Below are 18,120 nucleotides of genomic sequence, written 5' to 3' on the forward strand. Positions count from 1 at the left end.
CCTGGCTTCCCCCCCCCCCCTGCATTTCCTCTCTCTTCCTGCCCTCCTGTCCTTAATCCTCCCTTTCCTTTGTTTCTGTTAGCCGGGTATCCTCCAGAGAGCAGTGTGTCTGACTGGACGCAGTCGATGAAGCTTGTTGAATACCGGTTCTGCATTAAGCTGTTGACTTACATAATGGCATATGTGGTGGATATTAGGCGCTCTGTCTGTGTCTGTGTGTGTGTGTGTGTGTGTGTGTGTGTGTGTGTGTGTGTGTGTGCAGACTTGAAAGCAAGATGACACCATAACAACCTCCTCTGCAGCAGCAGAGCGCTGCTTCGTCTTTCTTCTCCTCTTCCTGATCTTTTCTTTTTCCTCTTCCCTACTTCCCTGTCACGAGTAGCAGTACTCTAATGACCACCAGTATTTTTAGGGACATCGTCTCTCTGCAGATCCGCTCGGCTGTGACACCGCATAAAAGTTCAAATCTTTATCATCTCACAGTTTGAGATGCTGCGAAGTGTGCATGCATGTGTCTGGCTGTTTGGACATCACTTCTTTCTCAACAGCTTTTGACCTCTTTAGCTGATAGGAGTTTCCTCTTTCTCAGTCCCTCGGTTGTCACACACACACACACACACACACACACACACACACATGCCCCGATGCACCGTGAGTCCTCCCCGGTACAGCCGTGGCCCCTGAGGGACGGTGTCGTATTCCTGCTCTGTGTGACTGTAGCGCGGTGCAGCAGCTCTACAGTAGCAGGCTGCAGATCCAGTTACACCACTGCTGTGTGAACGGGGCTGACTGGAATCTAGAGTGCAGCTATGTCTCTTTCTTCTTCTGTGTGCATTTTAACTGCGGCTGCAGGTCTATGTTCCAGCTCAGCATCGTTGTAAAAAGAAGTTGTCATGATGGAGTTTGAGGAATCTGGGTTTTGGAGATGGCGTTTGGCTTGTGTTTTGCTCGACTTTATAGAGTACAGTTGGGACTTTTAAATGGAGAATTAGAGAGAAATGTTAGTTAGTTTTTGTTCATTTACAGCAGTGTAAAAGTCCTTTAAGGGTCTTTAGGTTGTCTAAAATGGTTCAGTCTCATGGTTTGCTATCCTGTGTTTTTATGTGTGGGGAAAGTTTATTTAAACTGGGTCTGTCTGGTTCTGTGTGTAAAGATCCAGAGACCAACCTGTCTCCTGGAGCGTTAGAAGCGAAAGAGTGTGTGACAATGGTTAGCGGGGCTGCTGCGTCGCATGCCACAGCCCTGTTTTAATTGCCCTGCCTCTAAGAATAGGAGGCCTTGTGTCAGGCCAGACCAGACTAGTCGTTGGGCTTTATTCACAGGGCCAGGCCAGCATGGTTTGGCCCTGCTTAGTCTGGTTCAACCAGTCCAGTCTAGCATGGCTCTGTCCAAGTTCCTTGAGGTTCTAGCTCCCGCCAGCAGGTCCCCATATAACTCCTTTAACTAGCAGCACAAATCTGCTTTATGGTGCCAACAACCTTCCATCTGCCGCCCTTTTTACATTTGCTTTTTCATCCTCTGACGTTGTGTCGTGCCGCGGCCGAGCCCAATCTGACGAAGTTGGCGGTTATTCCGTGCCGGTGGAGCAACAGTGATTTCAGTGCCTTGCTCAAGGGCATGTTAACAGCTGTTGCTCCTGAGCCATGTCCTAACCGCCCCACGTCACTTGGCTCTTCCTCTTTTGTGTTTCCTCTTCTCAACACTTTTATCACAGTTATTGAAGCCTTACTCAGAAATGAAGATTTGCAGCAGAAGCCCAGTACGGAGGACTGCTGCTGCTGCCTAATTATTCCTAACCGCACTCTCAAAAGGTGCAAGTATCGTTCTGCGAAATGTTCACAGAAAGTGACAAAAGACTTCCTTGTTTCAGCAGCTTCATCACAGAATCTGTGAGATATCAAAGTGTGTGTGTGTGTGTGTGTGTGTGTGTCACAAAATAATATAGACAAAATAACGTTCAAAACTAAATAACGGTTTAAAATGTCTTAGTATTTTTTCTCTCTAAAATCAACCTTTTATTGAAATTTGGGTTTTGCAGCAACACTAAGACAGAAATAAAGATAAATAGACATAGTAAAAAAACTAGTTAGAAGAACAAGTGGTACACAAAACTAAAAGGATAGAAAAGTATACAAAGCATAAAGAGACAAGAATTGCAAGGTAAAGTAAGGCAGCTCCTGTCTAAAGTGTACGTCAGATAATGTTGATAGGAATGACGAGCAGCTACAGAAACAAGACTGTCAGTGTGTAGAGTTGCTTAAAGAGGGAGCTCATTAGTGTTAGCAGGGAAAAGGGTGTGTCATGCAGAAAACACACACACACACACACACACACACACAGTCACACTGCTGACGTCGTGTCGTGCAAAGAATGCGAGGCACTTGAGCAATAACATTGTGTTGGCTCATTCTTCCCAGGTGTAGCAAGGCACACCCTTCTCTCTCTCTCGCTCGCTCGCTCGCTCGCTCGTATACATACAATTAAGTTGTCTATGTAGTCGGAAAATTGCACATGCATTGACAAACTGGGTGTGGGAATAATGATTGGTGTGTGTGCATGCTGAAAAACAGTTAAAGTGAGTTATACAGAGAGATGGAGGTGTGTGTTTCAATGTCGATTCTTGTGTCTCTTAAACACATTTCTGTCCAAGGAGTGGTGTGTGTTTGTGTTTGTGTGTGTGTGTGTGTGTGTGTGTGTGTGTGTGTGTGTGTAAGACGGATGCTTTCCATCTTTACACCCTTTTCTGCCCTCAGTCTATATGTGTTGTTCAGTCTGTGTGTTGTCATTAGGCCGGCATGATTAATCGTTATAAAATTGGGATGCATCACAAACGCTGCTACTCTCTTCTGTGAGTTTTAAACATGGACTGTATAAAATAGGTTTTAAAGCTCTCCCTTCTCTTCATTGACGCCTCTATGGTTACAGGCTTGTGCTGATGCTCAGTGTGCTTTACGTGCCAAGAATAATAATCAGTTTGGTACTGCCAATTAGTTTTGTTGTGTCCTGGTTCATGTTTGCAATAAACATTACACTTAGTGAAGAAGAAAAATCAGAGAATTGTGAAATCAATTCTAAGCTAAACAGTCGTGATTCATATTTTAATAATCGTGCAGGCCTAGTCCTCATTGTGGCCTCACATGCATGTTTTTATTGTGTCTTCTTGAGTTTTTTGTGTGTTCGTGTGTGTGTAACTGCTTGCATTTGACATTGGCAAAGTTTCTCTCTTTGAACAAATGATCTGAACACTGACCTTTGACCCTGGAGGCTCCGTTAAAGATTGTGTGTGTGTGTGGTTGAGAAACAGCTGACCCCAATAGACCCTGTTAGGCTCCCTGTGTTCTCCACACCGTAAAGCAGCAAGGAGACAGTTGTATATCTGCCATGGATGGAGACATGTTGGACAACTTAACCACTTCCAGACACACTCCCACTCTCTCCAGAACACAAACAACCCAGATGTCTGAACCCTGACGTGTTTCTAAACACCACGTATTTTGAAAAATAATGCTACTTGCATGAAGATTTGGATTTACATTTGATAGGTAATGATAGCTGAAGACAGAAAAGGATGTTACTTTGCATGGATAATACATCCTAGAGCCCTGATAACGGTACAGACTAAGACCACTGAAATAACGGGTCATTATTTCTACAGAAAATTAGTCGCTTTTTAATTTGGCGATGGTCATCATCAAAGTTGGAGCCTCCTTGCTTCCCAGTTTTTATCAAAGCCCCGGTTGACAGTGAAGGGCATGTGAAGACTTTCATCCCGCATCACAAACTGTTAAATCTCTATAAAATTAGACACTGCGTCTACTGGTTCAGACCCAACCGAGGTGTAAGGTGTGGATTGGTCTATGTCAACCATGTTTAATTCACGGGGTTGTTCCAGTGCTGCTGGAGAGGACCGTTACTTTCAGCTTTCTCTGTGTTGGCGTTGTGACCTCGGGTCGATTTGGGGAACATCCTCCGAGCTAGAACAGACAATCAAATTTTATATATATTTATATTATGAGTAAAATGATCATCACACACTCAACAGCCATTTGAAGTCCAGGGCTCGCCTCCCTACGTGTCCATGTTCCACCCAAACAAGTTGCTGGAGGCTGTTTTGCAGAGTTGCTATGGTGCTCCGTTCAGCGCTTAGCAACACCCAAGACGATTGTAATTGGTTTCAACAAATGCCACTAAGCCAGACCCAGTTTTCTACTTTTACTAGCCAGAGCCTCCTCCCCAGCGCTGTGGAGACAGGGCTGACAACGCGAGACGGATACGGATACGTTGTCGCACAATACCTAAAATCTGCCAACAGGCATGAGTCCACTTTACTCAGTTTTTACAGTTAATCCCATTAAGGGTTTCCTGGTATTAAAGTCCAGAGTTTTTCAAAGCGTTAATCTTGATGAGCTGAGCAGCTTTAACACCCATCAACATGACATGTTGGAGTCAAACAGTGAGCTTAAGCAGTGGGCTCGACCGGAGAGGATGTCCTCCACTGTGGCTACAGCAGTTATGCAACAGATACTAGAGGATCAGAGCCTAACACGTGAACCGTCCTAACAGGCCCATCCAGCTTTGCCCGGTCCCACCGCCGTCAGCTTGTTATGTGTGTCCTCAGCTCAGGTCAGAAATCCTCTGATCTCATCAGGTGTGTGTAGCCAACACCGGCAGGTTTAACAGGCTGCACTGGCACTCATCCGGTTTGGTCGCGCTCTGCAGGAAATGGGGTCAGGCCACGTTAAAATTCGGGCAATTCAGTCTGTAGATATCCTTCAGAATTAAAACTGGAAATCCTCTGACATGCTTTAACTGATGATCACAATGATTGACTTTTGGAAAGATTTGGCCATTATTGAACATGGAAAACAGTGGAAAAAGTTAAACAAACCAACAGTGAAAACACCTCAAGCTGTGAAAATGCCCTTAATGCTTTCCCCATTTGAATATTTGTATTTTTTTCATTCACAACTCAAGACAAAAGGTGAATTTACTCTTAAAATGTAAAGTGCAAAAATCAGTTTTTCTCGATTATCCTATTTCTTTGTGTGTGATAAGGAGCCGTAATTGGGACTGAGTGGTACTCAGTAAATGTTAAAGATCTTTATGTTACGTTATAGATCTTATTTATTGACGTTGATTTGATTTTAATGTTGATCGACCCAACACCAAAGATTCTTTCGTACCTTAAAATAATGTTTCCAAAATCCTTTGAGTGGTTCATTAACTCGTTGGAATGAGACATAAGACGAATAGTAACAGTAATGGACAATTCCTCTCTCAACCTGTAGGGGGACAGAAAAGTGCTTTGGTGCCCCCCCCTCTGCTTTTAGCCATCTTTATAGTTAGCTAGCTAAATTACTATTAGTATTAGTCCTGTTGTGTCAAAGATGTGGTATCATTGGGTCTGGATGGAAGGATAGCTCTGGGAGTTGGATGGTGTGTGTTGTGAATCGGCCTCACTTGGTTTCATATTGCATGTCGTTAAAGCCCTAATTTAAAGACAGACCTGGAAACTATCATTGAATTGCATTTTTAACGTCGAGGTCAGAGTAAAACTCAGAATTAAGCAGTTAAAACAATGCTTGGGAAGTTTAATAGACTTCCATCAACAAGCTTTCAATATGTGTGTTCGTGTGACGTAAACGTCTGTCTCGTTGCATGTGAACCAACAACTTCCTGAGATATGTCCTGATACGTCCGTAATCGCATGAGGGACCTGATGCTGACAGCTGCAGGGATCCGCTTAAACACGTTTAACCCTGTTTTTTGAATGTTGCATGAAAGACAAGAAATCTTGAACCAGAACTGCTGCTTCCATTCTGTCCACTCAGCATGGTTCAGTCCCTGTCTGAGCTGTGTGTGTGTGCGTGTGTGTGCGTGTCCATTCCCGTCTCCACACCTCGCCGTGCTGTCCCTGACTGACATAACGCAGCCCGAGGCGTGCTACGTTTCCCACAGTACAGAAGCTAACTGAACAGGAACCTCCTCCTCATCAGACAGACCCAGGACAGCAGGATGGGCCACCCTCTTTATAGTAGCATGCAGGCCTACTTCAGGGTCTGATAAAGCCCTGCTGAAGTGTCCCTGAGCAAGACACAGGGTGTCATACAGGGTCTGACCACTGGGCTCGGAGGGGGGGGGGGGGATGTAAGCTGTTATTCAGAGCGTAAAGTTCCAGGCTCTCTGCAGGTCTCTACCTGTCGCTCTATGTACTTTACTGTCCTCGCCACCACTCCCAGTGGCAGCAGTCCTGTTGGGACAGAGCCCAGTTTTAGTAAACGTGCTCTCTGATGCAGTTTACCTTCCTAAAAACCTCAAAGCTTCCCAACATGCAGAAACCCTCCACGGGTTAGATGATGAATTTAATGTCATCCTCTGCCTGAGAAAGTGGTCTGTCTGGGGTAAATAAATAAATTAGCATAAATAATACATTTAAAACAAAAAGATAACGTATTTAAACTCATTCTCTGCATTGGTTACATATAACGGTGCCTGATTAGCATTACAGCTGCAAGCATGATCGATTAGTTGTCATCAATTGAATTACTCGCCAAGTCGGTTTTTTCTTCAATCTGTTAAAATGATGGATGTGTTGCATCAAACAACCTGATTCTAAATGACGCCTCCTTCATAGTTTTTGTTTGAAAGTGCTTCAAAGTTGGATGACAGCAAGGAATAATAGAAATAATAAATGTATTTCTTGTGTGTGTGTGTGTGTGTGTGTGTGTGTGTGTGTGTGTGTGTGTGTGTGTGTGTGTGTGTGTGTGTGTGTGTGTGTGTGTGTGTGTGTGTGTGTGTGTGTGTGTGTGTGTGTGTGTGTGTGTGTGTGTGTGTGTGTACTTTAATTGTTTTTGTGTGAGTTGGGGGTTGGTACCGGGCGGTCTGGGGGAGGGTCTCTCTCTCACACACACACACGGAGAGAGAGAGAGAGCAGGTTGAGGGAGAGTAAAGGGGGCTGAAGGGTGCTATTATCCGCGAGGCTCAATGGGTGCATTGTGCGGGTGGCCCTGGTTGGGAGAGGGGCGGGGCCGCGAGCAGCACCCTGTCATAATGTTTTTAACACACACTAAGGGGAGTTGGAAAGGTCAACTGGACTGATACTTCACTTAGGGCTGCTCGATTATGGGGAAAAAATATATAATCATGATTATTTGTGGTCAATATTGAAATCCCGATAACTTAATACGATTACTCGTTGACTTCAAGAAAGATGTAGGAAAAGTTAAATAAATCAACATTTAAGACAATTTCACAGTAGGATATAGTTTTTTTTTTAATACTTTTCCTATTTAAACTTTATTTTTTCACTCAGAACACAAGAAAATAAGAGTTTACTGTTAAGCTAATGAGCTGAATGTATAATAATTGTTTTCTCGATTGTTGTGTTTTTGTGATCATTAGAGCCCAAATCATACCCACGATTACATTTTGATTAATTGCACAGCACTACATCCAGTTTTTCATGTGATAACTTCCTCCAAAGTTGTCTGAGATGTTTCTATAGAAAATTCATCGAGTGCGTGCGTGATAAAGTGGAGATCTCAACCTCTCTGACTTTCAGACTTCAGATTTTCTGATGTGTTGCATTTATGAAAGCGATCTCTGGAATCAACTAGCAAGCTTTTTTATCATGCGATACGACACGTGGTCATTGAAGTAGTTCCCCAATAGAAACTGGGCTGATTTTACAAAATGGAGTGTTAAACTTGTGTTTTGGTGTTATACGGTTATCATCAACATTAGTGAGTACAGCATCAATCGGTCGGTATCGGCATTTATAATGGTCAATTTAAAAAAATAAAAAAATTAGATTTAAAAAATCACAATGACTTTGATGAGTGAATATTAAAAAAATAAAAACTGTCAACCATGTTATGAGAGTTGGTGTTGCATAGTCTGTCCACCAGAGGACGCTCTACAACGTCCCTGTTAGTGATGGTGTTGCATAGTCTGTCCACCAGAGGACGCTCTACAACGTCCCTGTTAGTGATGGCGTTGCATAGTCTGTCCACCAGAGGACGCTCTACAATGTCCCTGTTAGTGATGGCGTTGCATAGTCTGTCCACCAGGGTACGCTCTACAACGTCCCTGTTGGACACACTGATTATAATTTTTTGAAAGGACTTTAAGTGTCATATCTTTTAGTTTTATTTATCAGAACTTTAATATATTTTGATGTTCCTCTGCTCTGTTGTGACAATAAAACAAGTTATTATTATTATATTATTTTAGAACTCAGAAATAACTTCAATTAACTAACGTAAAGGAAATCTGTTTATCTTTTGTAATGCGCTTCTGGATTTTAAAATTTATTTTATAAATATCCGATATATCGGCAAATTGGATTTTTAAACAACTCTATATGTATCGGTATTGTCCTTTAAAAACCTTCATCGGTCGGCCTCTAGTGCATTCCTGACGTTGGACATCTATTTTTGGTCCCGGCCTTTGTCTGAAGTGTTTTGGCCCATTGATTGATTGATTTGATTGATTGATTGATATATAATGAGCCATAACTGAGATTTTTGTAGCGTGGCGTGACAGAGCTCTCCGCCGTCCCGTGCCTTCCTCTCTGCTGAACTCCTTCAGTGAAAAAAGCCATGATTCAAAACACATTCCTAAAGAATGTGGGCTAACCAGAAGCACTAAAACATGGCTTCCAACCAGCGATTGATGTGTGAGATTCATGCTGGTGTGTGTGTGTGTGTGTGTGTGTGTGTGTGTCTGTCCCCAGATGTTTATGATTTGTTGCACCATCCTGGTATTTAATTACAAGTTATCACAGTTTGATTCCTGTCTGGGTTTCAGATATTAGAGGAGATCTATTTCTAAGTTTTGCAGTTTAACAAATGGGACGTATCGGGGGGGGGGGGGGGGGGCGTCCTTTTTGTAGTTTACAGTGGGAATAATTTAAGATCTTGTGTCACAAGAGTGTGAAGAAGAGCAGGGATGAGAAATAGGAAGAGAGAAAGTGAAAAATGTGTTATTTAGATGAAAAGTAGGGTTGTGCGGGTTCACAAGGATACCCAAAGTTTTCATTCTTCTTATCTGCCAACCACACATTTTCTTTTTGACGTATATATTATTAATTGTTCTTGACATCACTAGCAGTTTTTAGCTATAGGTATTGTATTATGGCGTGTGTCTCCTCCCCTTTTCCTCCGCTACTTCCTGTCTTATCTAAAGCAACTCCCTGACCTCCCTTCCTGTCCCATTGAATTTCATTTTCTTTCATTCTCGACTCAAAGTGGTTTATTGTCATAAAAGGTGAAAAACAACACTGCGACCCAGGCTCTGAATAGTCCCCCCGTTTGTCTCCTGTTTCTGTGCAGACGTTCACGGCGTGGTGCAACTCCCACCTGCGCAAGTCCGGCACGCAGATCGAGAACATCGAGGAGGACTTCAGGGATGGGCTGAAGCTCATGCTGCTGCTGGAGGTCATAGCAGGTCTGTACAACCTCCGAGCACCCCCACATTAGGGTCAGCAAGACTTTATATTAAACTAATATGGCTGGCATTAGGGTCATAATCCCAGTTATGTCGGTCAGCATTGAAATCACGGTTATTTAACACTAATTGATTGTTGAAAAGAGTAACATAATTTTAAAAAATCAACATTGAAAACACAATTTCCCTTAAAAATAGGAGTTTATTTGCAAAACTTAATTGGCAAAATAACAATTTTTCTCAAATACTCTTGTGGTAAATGTTAGAAGTAAGTCTCTCGCTCTCTGATTTTCTTCAAAGCGGTCTCTTAGCTGTCAATCAAAATATTTTCAGATGCTAAAGATGTCTCTGGCCGTTCCAGGGCGAGGTCCCTCTCAGTTTCCAACCTCATTATGGATCACAGGCACTCAGAAAACCCATCGGGAACACCCTGCTGCACATCTGTCCCTGAATGACAGCTTTTCTCTCGAGGGTTCTTGTGTTTAATTGCAGGTTGTTGCAGCAGCGAAACCGTTCCTGTGGCGTAGTAGATAAACATTTGAACTGCCGTCGTCACGTGATGAAATGAAATTTGGCTTCCTTCACTTTGACTTCAGTTTGTTTTCTGCTGTGAGCCACATCGAGGTCCCTGCAGCAACTTTAACTGTCCTGACCGAGTGTTGCTCTGCTGAGCCTGTGGAAACGCGCTAACTGTGTGTGTGTGTGTGTGTGTGTCTCTGTGTGTGTGTGTGTGTGTGTGTCTTAGGCGAACGGTTACCCAAGCCTGAGCGAGGCAAGATGAGGGTGCACAAGATTAACAATGTTAACAAAGCCCTGGACTTCATCGCCAGCAAAGGAGTCAAGCTGGTCTCTATTGGAGCAGAGGGTAAGCATGCATTCACACCCCCCCACCCCCCCCATCAAGAGGCAGCTGCCCCTAAAGTAATATGCCAGTAAAATGCAATAACATTAGTAATAATAATTTAAATCAAGATTGCCCAACAGCTTGGCTTTGAGAACATGAATCCGTCGTCATCAGGCTTTCTTCAATGGTTTCCTGTAATATTTTGTATGGTGTGCTGTGGTGTTTAGTATAATATCTGTAGAGGAGTGCCAGTGGATCTGCTCTTTGCAGGAGTCAGACCGCCTCTATCTCCAGAGTGAACACAATACTTTCAATAGAATTTTATTTATAGTATCACTTCATAACAAGAGTTATCTCGAGACACTTTACCGATAGAGTAGGTCTAGATCACACTCCAGAATTTACAAGGACCCAACAGGTCTAGTAGTTTCCTCCAGAGCAAGCAACAGTAAGACATTGGGAGGAAAAACTTGTTTTAGGCAGAAACCTGGGACAGACCGAGACCCAGGCTCTTGGTAGGCGGTGTCTGACGACCGGTTGGGGTTAGAATGAAGAGTCAAAATCACAATAAATAGTAGTTTGTAGTAGTTCATGGCATAGCAGGGCACTGTGCTATACTGAAGTCCTCCTGCAGTTTGTCCTCTTAAACAGTTCTGGTTCACCTGCCAAATGTCACTGATAGACACACAAAACAACACATTTAGCATCTCTTTCAGTCTGGGTGCTTGGCAGCGTACAAGTGTGCAGAAATGCTGGATGCAGGACGTCACCTGCAGGATGGTAACCTTTCTCCTGCTTTATCTGGACAAACAGGACAATTCCGCCACATGATACCGCTGATACTGCTGACCATTGAGACAAAGTTGCCCAAAATACCGCAATCCTACACACACACACACACACACACACACATGTTGTGAACACTTTCTGGCCTTCTATAAAAACAACCCACTAAATGTCGTCTACTGGAGGAAAAAGCGGAGGTTTGGTGGCGAGATGAGAGGGGTGGAGGTCCTCCAGAGATTGTTTTAAGCGACTCAAACCTCTGTTTGAACTTTAAGGGGCTTAAAACCTTTTCGCAGTTAGTTAAAGTACAGATTTGCGGCGGCATGGCAGTGGAAATAGACACTCTCGCAAAATCGAGCTAACTCGCGTCACAAACATAATTTAGCTTATATAAGAATTTGGGGAAATGTACCACAATAGATTTAACGTGTTTTAAAATGTGACACACACAAACAAATGCATGTAGAAATGAAAGTGAAGTGGGTCACATTCCCAGCTGACAGTGAGAGTGGCTTTGATAAACCGGTGAAAGTATGAAAGGACTGATGGATGAAGAGTCTCAGTGCTGTATGCGTTTGAACCACCAGTGGAATGTGACCCCCCCCTCCCAAACTACATACCTACCTACAGACTACATTGCACATTGCCTGCTGTCTAGGGCTGTAATCTCCCAGTCTACTGGTCGATTTATTGGTCGATATGTTCTGGCTTGACCAAAATTCTGATTGGTCGATTTTTTGCCGTGTTATTTAGTCTGGAGGACTCTACAACGTCCCTGTTGGCAACTCTGATTTTGTTGTAGTTAGTGGTTTTTTTTGTTCGTAGGAGTTTACGTTAAAGAACTTTAATATATTTTTATGTTAATATCATACTATTTTAGTGAGTAATCATAAATAACTATAAATAACTAATGTTGGGGATAATCTGTTTTGTTACGCGTTTCTGGATTCGTTATTTAAAATATCGGCTTATGAATCAGATTTTTAAATAGCCAAAAATTTGTATTGTATCAGTATTATAAATCCTTACTCTGTTGGACTGTACAACATTGATTTCACTGCTCACACCTTCACAGAGCACACAATACGTGGATGTTATTTTTCAATTGATTAAATACAGGTTAAATGTACATTGGATTAAATTATTATTATTATCTGTATTCTGTATCTTCTGGGAATTCATTTATTTTTTGTGAAAGCATGTGTGGGTGTGCTGGCGTTATTAAATGAAATAACAGATGTAAGGTTGGAAAACGGGCGCGACCGACGAGCTTTGTGGTCCAGAGTGAATCCAAAGCCATTTCATTTATTTTTTCCTTCTTTTGTTGTCGGGCAGAAATCGTCGACGGAAACGCCAAGATGACCCTGGGAATGATCTGGACCATCATCCTCCGCTTCGCCATCCAGGACATCTCTGTCGAAGGTACGGCTTCCTGTGCTTTTAATCTGCTTTCCGAATCATCAGCAGCAGCTCGGCAGAGAAGCGCCTTGCTCAGGGGCGCCGCGGCAGCTCGACTCCCGGCCAGGTTTCAGGAGTAATGGACCGACCAGAGTCCCGCGGAAATCTTTGGTGCTCACACGCACGTGAAGATGTGCAAATTGAGGATGCATTGGGGGAACTAGAGTGGAAGTAACGAGGCTAGACACACACACACACACACACACACACACACACTATATCACGGTTGAGTAGTGGTGCATGGCGGCTCAGTGATACTGCCGATGTGAAACTACTCTGGGAACACTGAGACCTGCTGCTAGGGTCTATTATTAGTCTATTAGTCTATTATTAATGTGTAGAGTCATATTCAGCCTGGAAGTCTTGCTTTATGTTTTCATTCTGTAATTTTGTGTTCTCATTGATGTTACTACATTGTTTTTGGTTGTTGTTGGATTACTTAATTTCCTGTCATTGGTTAGTTCTGCGTTTGTTTTGGTTTAAATGTTAGAACGGGATGGTGCACCTCAAGGGGTCCTCTAATTCAATGTGAAGAACTGCATATAATTACCTGGTTCAAATTGAAATGAAAACATTTCTTCGTAATTGGAACTTCCTTTAAACTAAGTCTCCAATTTAAAGTCATTTTCCATTATCGGATAATCTCTCAATGGGTTTAGTGGCTGTGACCGCTTGGCCCAAGGTGAACACTTCAGATGAGTCCTCCTCCGTGACCAGCCGTCTAAAACCCAAGGACGCTGAAGTTAGACTGATATAAAACAGAACAGCAACAAATCCTCATCATCCTGCTCCACTTCCACAGAGCGGTGGATCTTCTTGTTGTTTCTGCATTGGTTCTGCTCGATAAAAGTTGACTCAGTTGAAGCTGCAGAGACGCCGTGGTGGCTAATTACAACCGTGTGTGTTAGCTGTGGTGGGTGTGAGCCACTATGAGGAGCATTGAGTCATATCTTTTACTCTCTGTATTACTGATATGTTTCTGATGTTTGTTCAGGCCCATGCAGTAAACATAAACATCCTGGGACTGAAAGTCCCTGATTGATGATTTATATTTAGCACAAACAGACGGCTGTTGTTTTCTCTCGCTGCCTGAGTAATGTAATAAAACAAGATGCTGGTTCAGTGTAATGAAGAGGTGGTTCTTCACACACTAATGCACACCTCGTTTACTTCTTTTCTTCTTCTTCTGCTGCTGCTCCTCTCTTCTTCTCTCATTCCTTTTCTGCAATGCAGAGACCTCTGCAAAGGAGGGTCTTCTCTTGTGGTGCCAGAGGAAGACTGCTCCCTACAAGAATGTCAACGTGCAGAACTTCCACATTAGGTAACACACACACACACAAACACACACACTTTTCTGTGTTGGTTTTCATCAAATTAAAGACCAAAAAGTTCTTTGATAATCTTTGAATTCAGTTAATTTTAAGATTAGAAAATGCTTTAACCCTCGTGTTGTCCTTGGGTCAAATTGACCCGTTTCAAAGTGTTTTTTATACTAGAAATGTGGATTTCTTTCAACCGAATTGCCCAAAAATAACATGGATGATTCCATACATTACTTTACAGAATTTTTTGCGGTGTTTTTTTTAGTCTTTTAGCATTTAAATTATGTTGTTTTATGGTTTCAAAACTGTATCCGGACTAAACATTGCCATCTACCCATCTGGGATCCACTCAACATCCTCTGATCTTAACTATTAGTCAAAATAATTCATAATTTCTGCCTTGTTAACTAAAAACGTATGTATAATTTAATATCAATGAGGTTTGTTGACAATGAATTCCAAGAAAAAGTGTAAAACCTGTTATTAAACCAGCTCAGGTTTTTTTTCTAAAACGCCAAGAGCTGGGAAAAGTGACAAATAAATCAGAAAAAAGCTACAAAACATCGGAAAAGCCCCCAAAACATATTCATTTTCAGTTTTGACCTGCAAGGACAAGTTCCTGGTTAACGGGAAGACAACACAAGGGTTAAAAGAGCTTTGAGGTCTTCATGGGACAGCGACAGTCTCCAGTGAAACCCTGATTAAAGTGTTCATGGTTAGCTGCGGTCTGCATGATATCAGAACTGGCCAATATCCAATATTAAAAAAAAACATATTGCGGCCTTTTAAACACTCAAAAAAATATATAACTCATTATATAACTCATTAACACATCTCGGCTGTCTTGGAGCAGCATGACCACACCTAGTCCTATGTGAGTAAGTGTATTTAGTTTGTGGGCATGTGTTGATACGCCAGAACAGAACCCTGAAGGCTCAATGATAGCTCACTGCTGTCCAATAAGCTACCCCATTGTTTAGAAAAGGGCGCCCCCTGTTGGAGAAACCGGACCATGTTGCATGAAGCAACTGAAACTGCTGTGTCATTAAAATATGACGCATGCATTTTATTCAGTTGCTTGCAGTGGGTGTTAATATGGTGTACTGTATACAGTAAATACAAAGTTATGTGTAATAACCTTTACTCGTGACCGAGAGGCTGCAGGCTGCCTCACTCCAGCCGAGTCTAGACCAGGTCTGGGATGTGCACCTTGAGTTGAGATTATTGTTTTCCAAGGTGAGGAATGACTTTCGCCCTTGCTGCAGTTTTCTGTTGTGATGTAACTTATCATGACCTCATACTGCCTCTAGCTCGCTGGAATCCATAATGACGTTCATTTACCGGACGCTTTTATCCGGTGTCGATGAAGATAGCAACCAAAAAGAATGTGGGCTAGGAAAAAATACTAATCAGAATTATTGTTGAAATCACTATTATTTAACACGATTAAATAGGCGTTGCATTTATTGAACTTCAAAATCATTTAACTGTTACAAAAAATCAGCCGTTAAAACACCTTTTTCATACCAGTTGGATTTATTTTTTTCATTCAGAACACAAGACAAAATAACAGCTTACTTGCGGATGTGAAAATGTAATGTGCAAAATAATTGTTTTTCTCATTGACGTTGTTTTTGTTAGCGTTAGGAGCCAAAATCGCGCTTAAAATTAGATTTATTGCACAGGCCTAATGCCAATACGTAACATTCATCAAGTAGTGCTGCAGATAAAGAACGTGTTGTTCTGGAAGTTCCTTGTAACTGCGAGGGAGGAATTGCGTTGAAGAAGTGAACTAAATTAAAGGTTTAGGTATTCGGTGAAAAGGTTTAATTGTTTTCTCGAGAACAATCAAATGACAAGAAAAGCGTTCGCGATGAACAGAGTTACAGAGTGGCCATGGTTCTGTGTGTCTTACACAGCAAATACAGTTCCTTATATTCCCGTGCCCTACCCAGCAGAAACCAGGCCTTGTTTGGAAAACAGTATAATCTTAAAACACTTCATCTTCTCCCTCCGACTGGTTGGAGCTGGTCCCCGTGCATCGTTTCTGGTGTGTCACAATAGGACAGTACCAGTCATTCTGTCTTAGAAGGCAGAGATTTATCTAGTCTGTAGATTGGTACATGGCTCCAACCTAGGACCTGGGGCATGTTTCTTATTTCCCCATCTTTTCACGGGCCAAGACGCGGTCTAAACAGGCGAGTCTCGGTCTAAAGACATGTAGGGTTTCGGATGTCTGGATGTCAGTGGGGAGATGGTTCTCTGGATAGTGTTGGGTGTCCCTGTCGTAGGGAGGGGTGTAACAGTCGCAGAGCGTAGTGGACGGGCCGGGGTCTACAGTTTGACACGGTCCTAGATGTAGGAGGGGCATGAGCCATTCGCAGCACAGTAGGCAAGTACAGGGGATTTAAATTGGATTTCAGCCGAATGCCAAATGTCCTTCGTCAACACATTTAAATAATTTAAGAAAACAATAAACCTGAAAAGTAGCCATTGAAATAAAGGGCTTGGTTTGCAGTTTAAGATGGTGCTAGTGGTGGAGGGGAGTGCACGGTCTTCACGGAGCTGCCTGTGGACGCCTGTCTGTAAATAATGCCTGGAAAAACTATCGGCTAATGCAGCAGCCGCGTATCGGCCGACGCACGTAAAAACACAAATATCGGCCTGATGTATCGGCCTATATAAAATCAGTTTATCACTCGCTCATTCATTTAATTAAAGTCACAATAAGAGTGAATATCATGGGCATCTGAACCACTCTGCTTCCCTCATGCAGATGAGAACTGGCTTTGGGATTTCTGATTGTCATGTTACGCGTCACCCCTTCTTCCTCACCCTCACCCTCACTCCTCTTCTCTCTCCGACAGCTGGAAGGACGGCCTCGCCTTCAACGCTCTGATCCACAGACACAGACCGGATCTCATCGATTACGACAGCCTCAGAAAGGTAGACCTGTTCTCGCACTCTCCCACGACTACTACACAAAAACACTTAGCCCGTTCCAAACCCAAATGTTATGAAGTCTGTGTATTTTGAAGCAAACTACTAGTTAGGTTTCACATTATTCAGACAAATCCCCTTTTCTTATATGTAAATAGTGCTATATTTTCATTTATTTCCTTCCATTTTATCTTGCGTATTATTGTAATTTCCTCTTATTTAATCTCTAAATGACTCGTGCTCTTATTGCGACCAGTGTCTTTATTGCTGAGCTGACCCGTTCTCTCGTCAAATACATTTCATTTTACCGATGATCCTGTGTTAAACTACAGAAATACAATTAAACTTAAATTAAACTATGTATGTGGCGACCTGTAGCTCACCCAGTAAGAGGGTGCGGCCCATGGAGGCCTTAGCAGTGGCCCGGGTCCAACCTGCGGCCCTTTGCTGCGTGTTATCCCTCATCTGTCTCCCCACTTACGTCGATCCAATGCCGCTATCGAATAAAGGGGAAAAAATACCCTAAAAAACAGTGATTTCATAATATTAACCCTCTGAGGACAAAAGATGCACAGGGGAGTCCAAGCAATGCCACAACATTTTATTTTAGACATTTATTGACCGTTTTCTTCATATATTACAACACTTCTCTGAACCTTGTATACTCGTCTCAAGCACCAAAACAATTGAGTTTAGGTTTGTATTCACGAGAGTTGTGAGAAATTTCCAAAAGCGGACATCAACTTTTCAGGTTTTCAGGGCCAAATATTAGGTCTTTACACGTTGCCTAATCAGACAGAAAGCTGAGTTTGTTCTGTGTATTTTGATATAAAACACATGGGTATCAGGTTATATGCAAATATCCTTTAAAAAAAAAATTAGACCTCAGAGTGTTAAACTTGCTAACAATACAAACATGAATTAGCAAGTTTGTTGTCTTCTGACGCTGTGATTGGATGTTCAGGATGACCCAGTGACCAATCTGAACAACGCCTTCGAGGTGGCTGAGAAGCACCTGGACATCCCCAAGATGTTGGACGCAGATGGTAGGCCCGAAACCTCCTGCTGGGAAGGATTCTGTGTTGTTACTGAATAGGACTGTGTACTGTATGCACCCTCTTCTTCTTCCACACCAAGACCTTTTCACATGTAAATGATACACTTCGTGTGCATTATACTTAAATTTACAGTAGAAGAACATCAATATAACAGCTGATTATGAACGTTTCAGCGGTGCTGTCTGCTGTCGACAAACTGTAACACAGACCAGTCTAAACACCTTGTTGTCTACATAACCATTGGCATTTAGGAGGGGGGGGGGGG

The 18,120-nt window shown here is 42.6% G+C and overlaps 1 protein-coding gene across 6 annotated transcripts in view; it reads left to right on the forward strand.

Annotated features, from left to right (window-relative positions):
* Positions 1-18,120, forward strand: part of actn4 (actinin, alpha 4) — a 64,121-nt gene that overhangs the window by 29,336 nt on the left and 16,665 nt on the right. For all 6 annotated transcript variants that reach the window (XM_034864989.1, XM_034865015.1, XM_034864990.1 and 3 more), the window contains exons 2-7: positions 9,333-9,447; positions 10,193-10,312; positions 12,413-12,499; positions 13,769-13,856; positions 16,725-16,803; positions 17,762-17,843. In XM_034864989.1, the coding sequence (XP_034720880.1) occupies positions 9,333-9,447; positions 10,193-10,312; positions 12,413-12,499; positions 13,769-13,856; positions 16,725-16,803; positions 17,762-17,843 (571 nt within the window). The remainder of the gene's footprint in view (positions 1-9,332; positions 9,448-10,192; positions 10,313-12,412; positions 12,500-13,768; positions 13,857-16,724; positions 16,804-17,761; positions 17,844-18,120) is intronic.

This window comes from Etheostoma cragini, chromosome 3 (assembly GCF_013103735.1).
Source record: "Etheostoma cragini isolate CJK2018 chromosome 3, CSU_Ecrag_1.0, whole genome shotgun sequence".
Classification (NCBI taxonomy): domain Eukaryota; kingdom Metazoa; phylum Chordata; class Actinopteri; order Perciformes; family Percidae; genus Etheostoma; species Etheostoma cragini.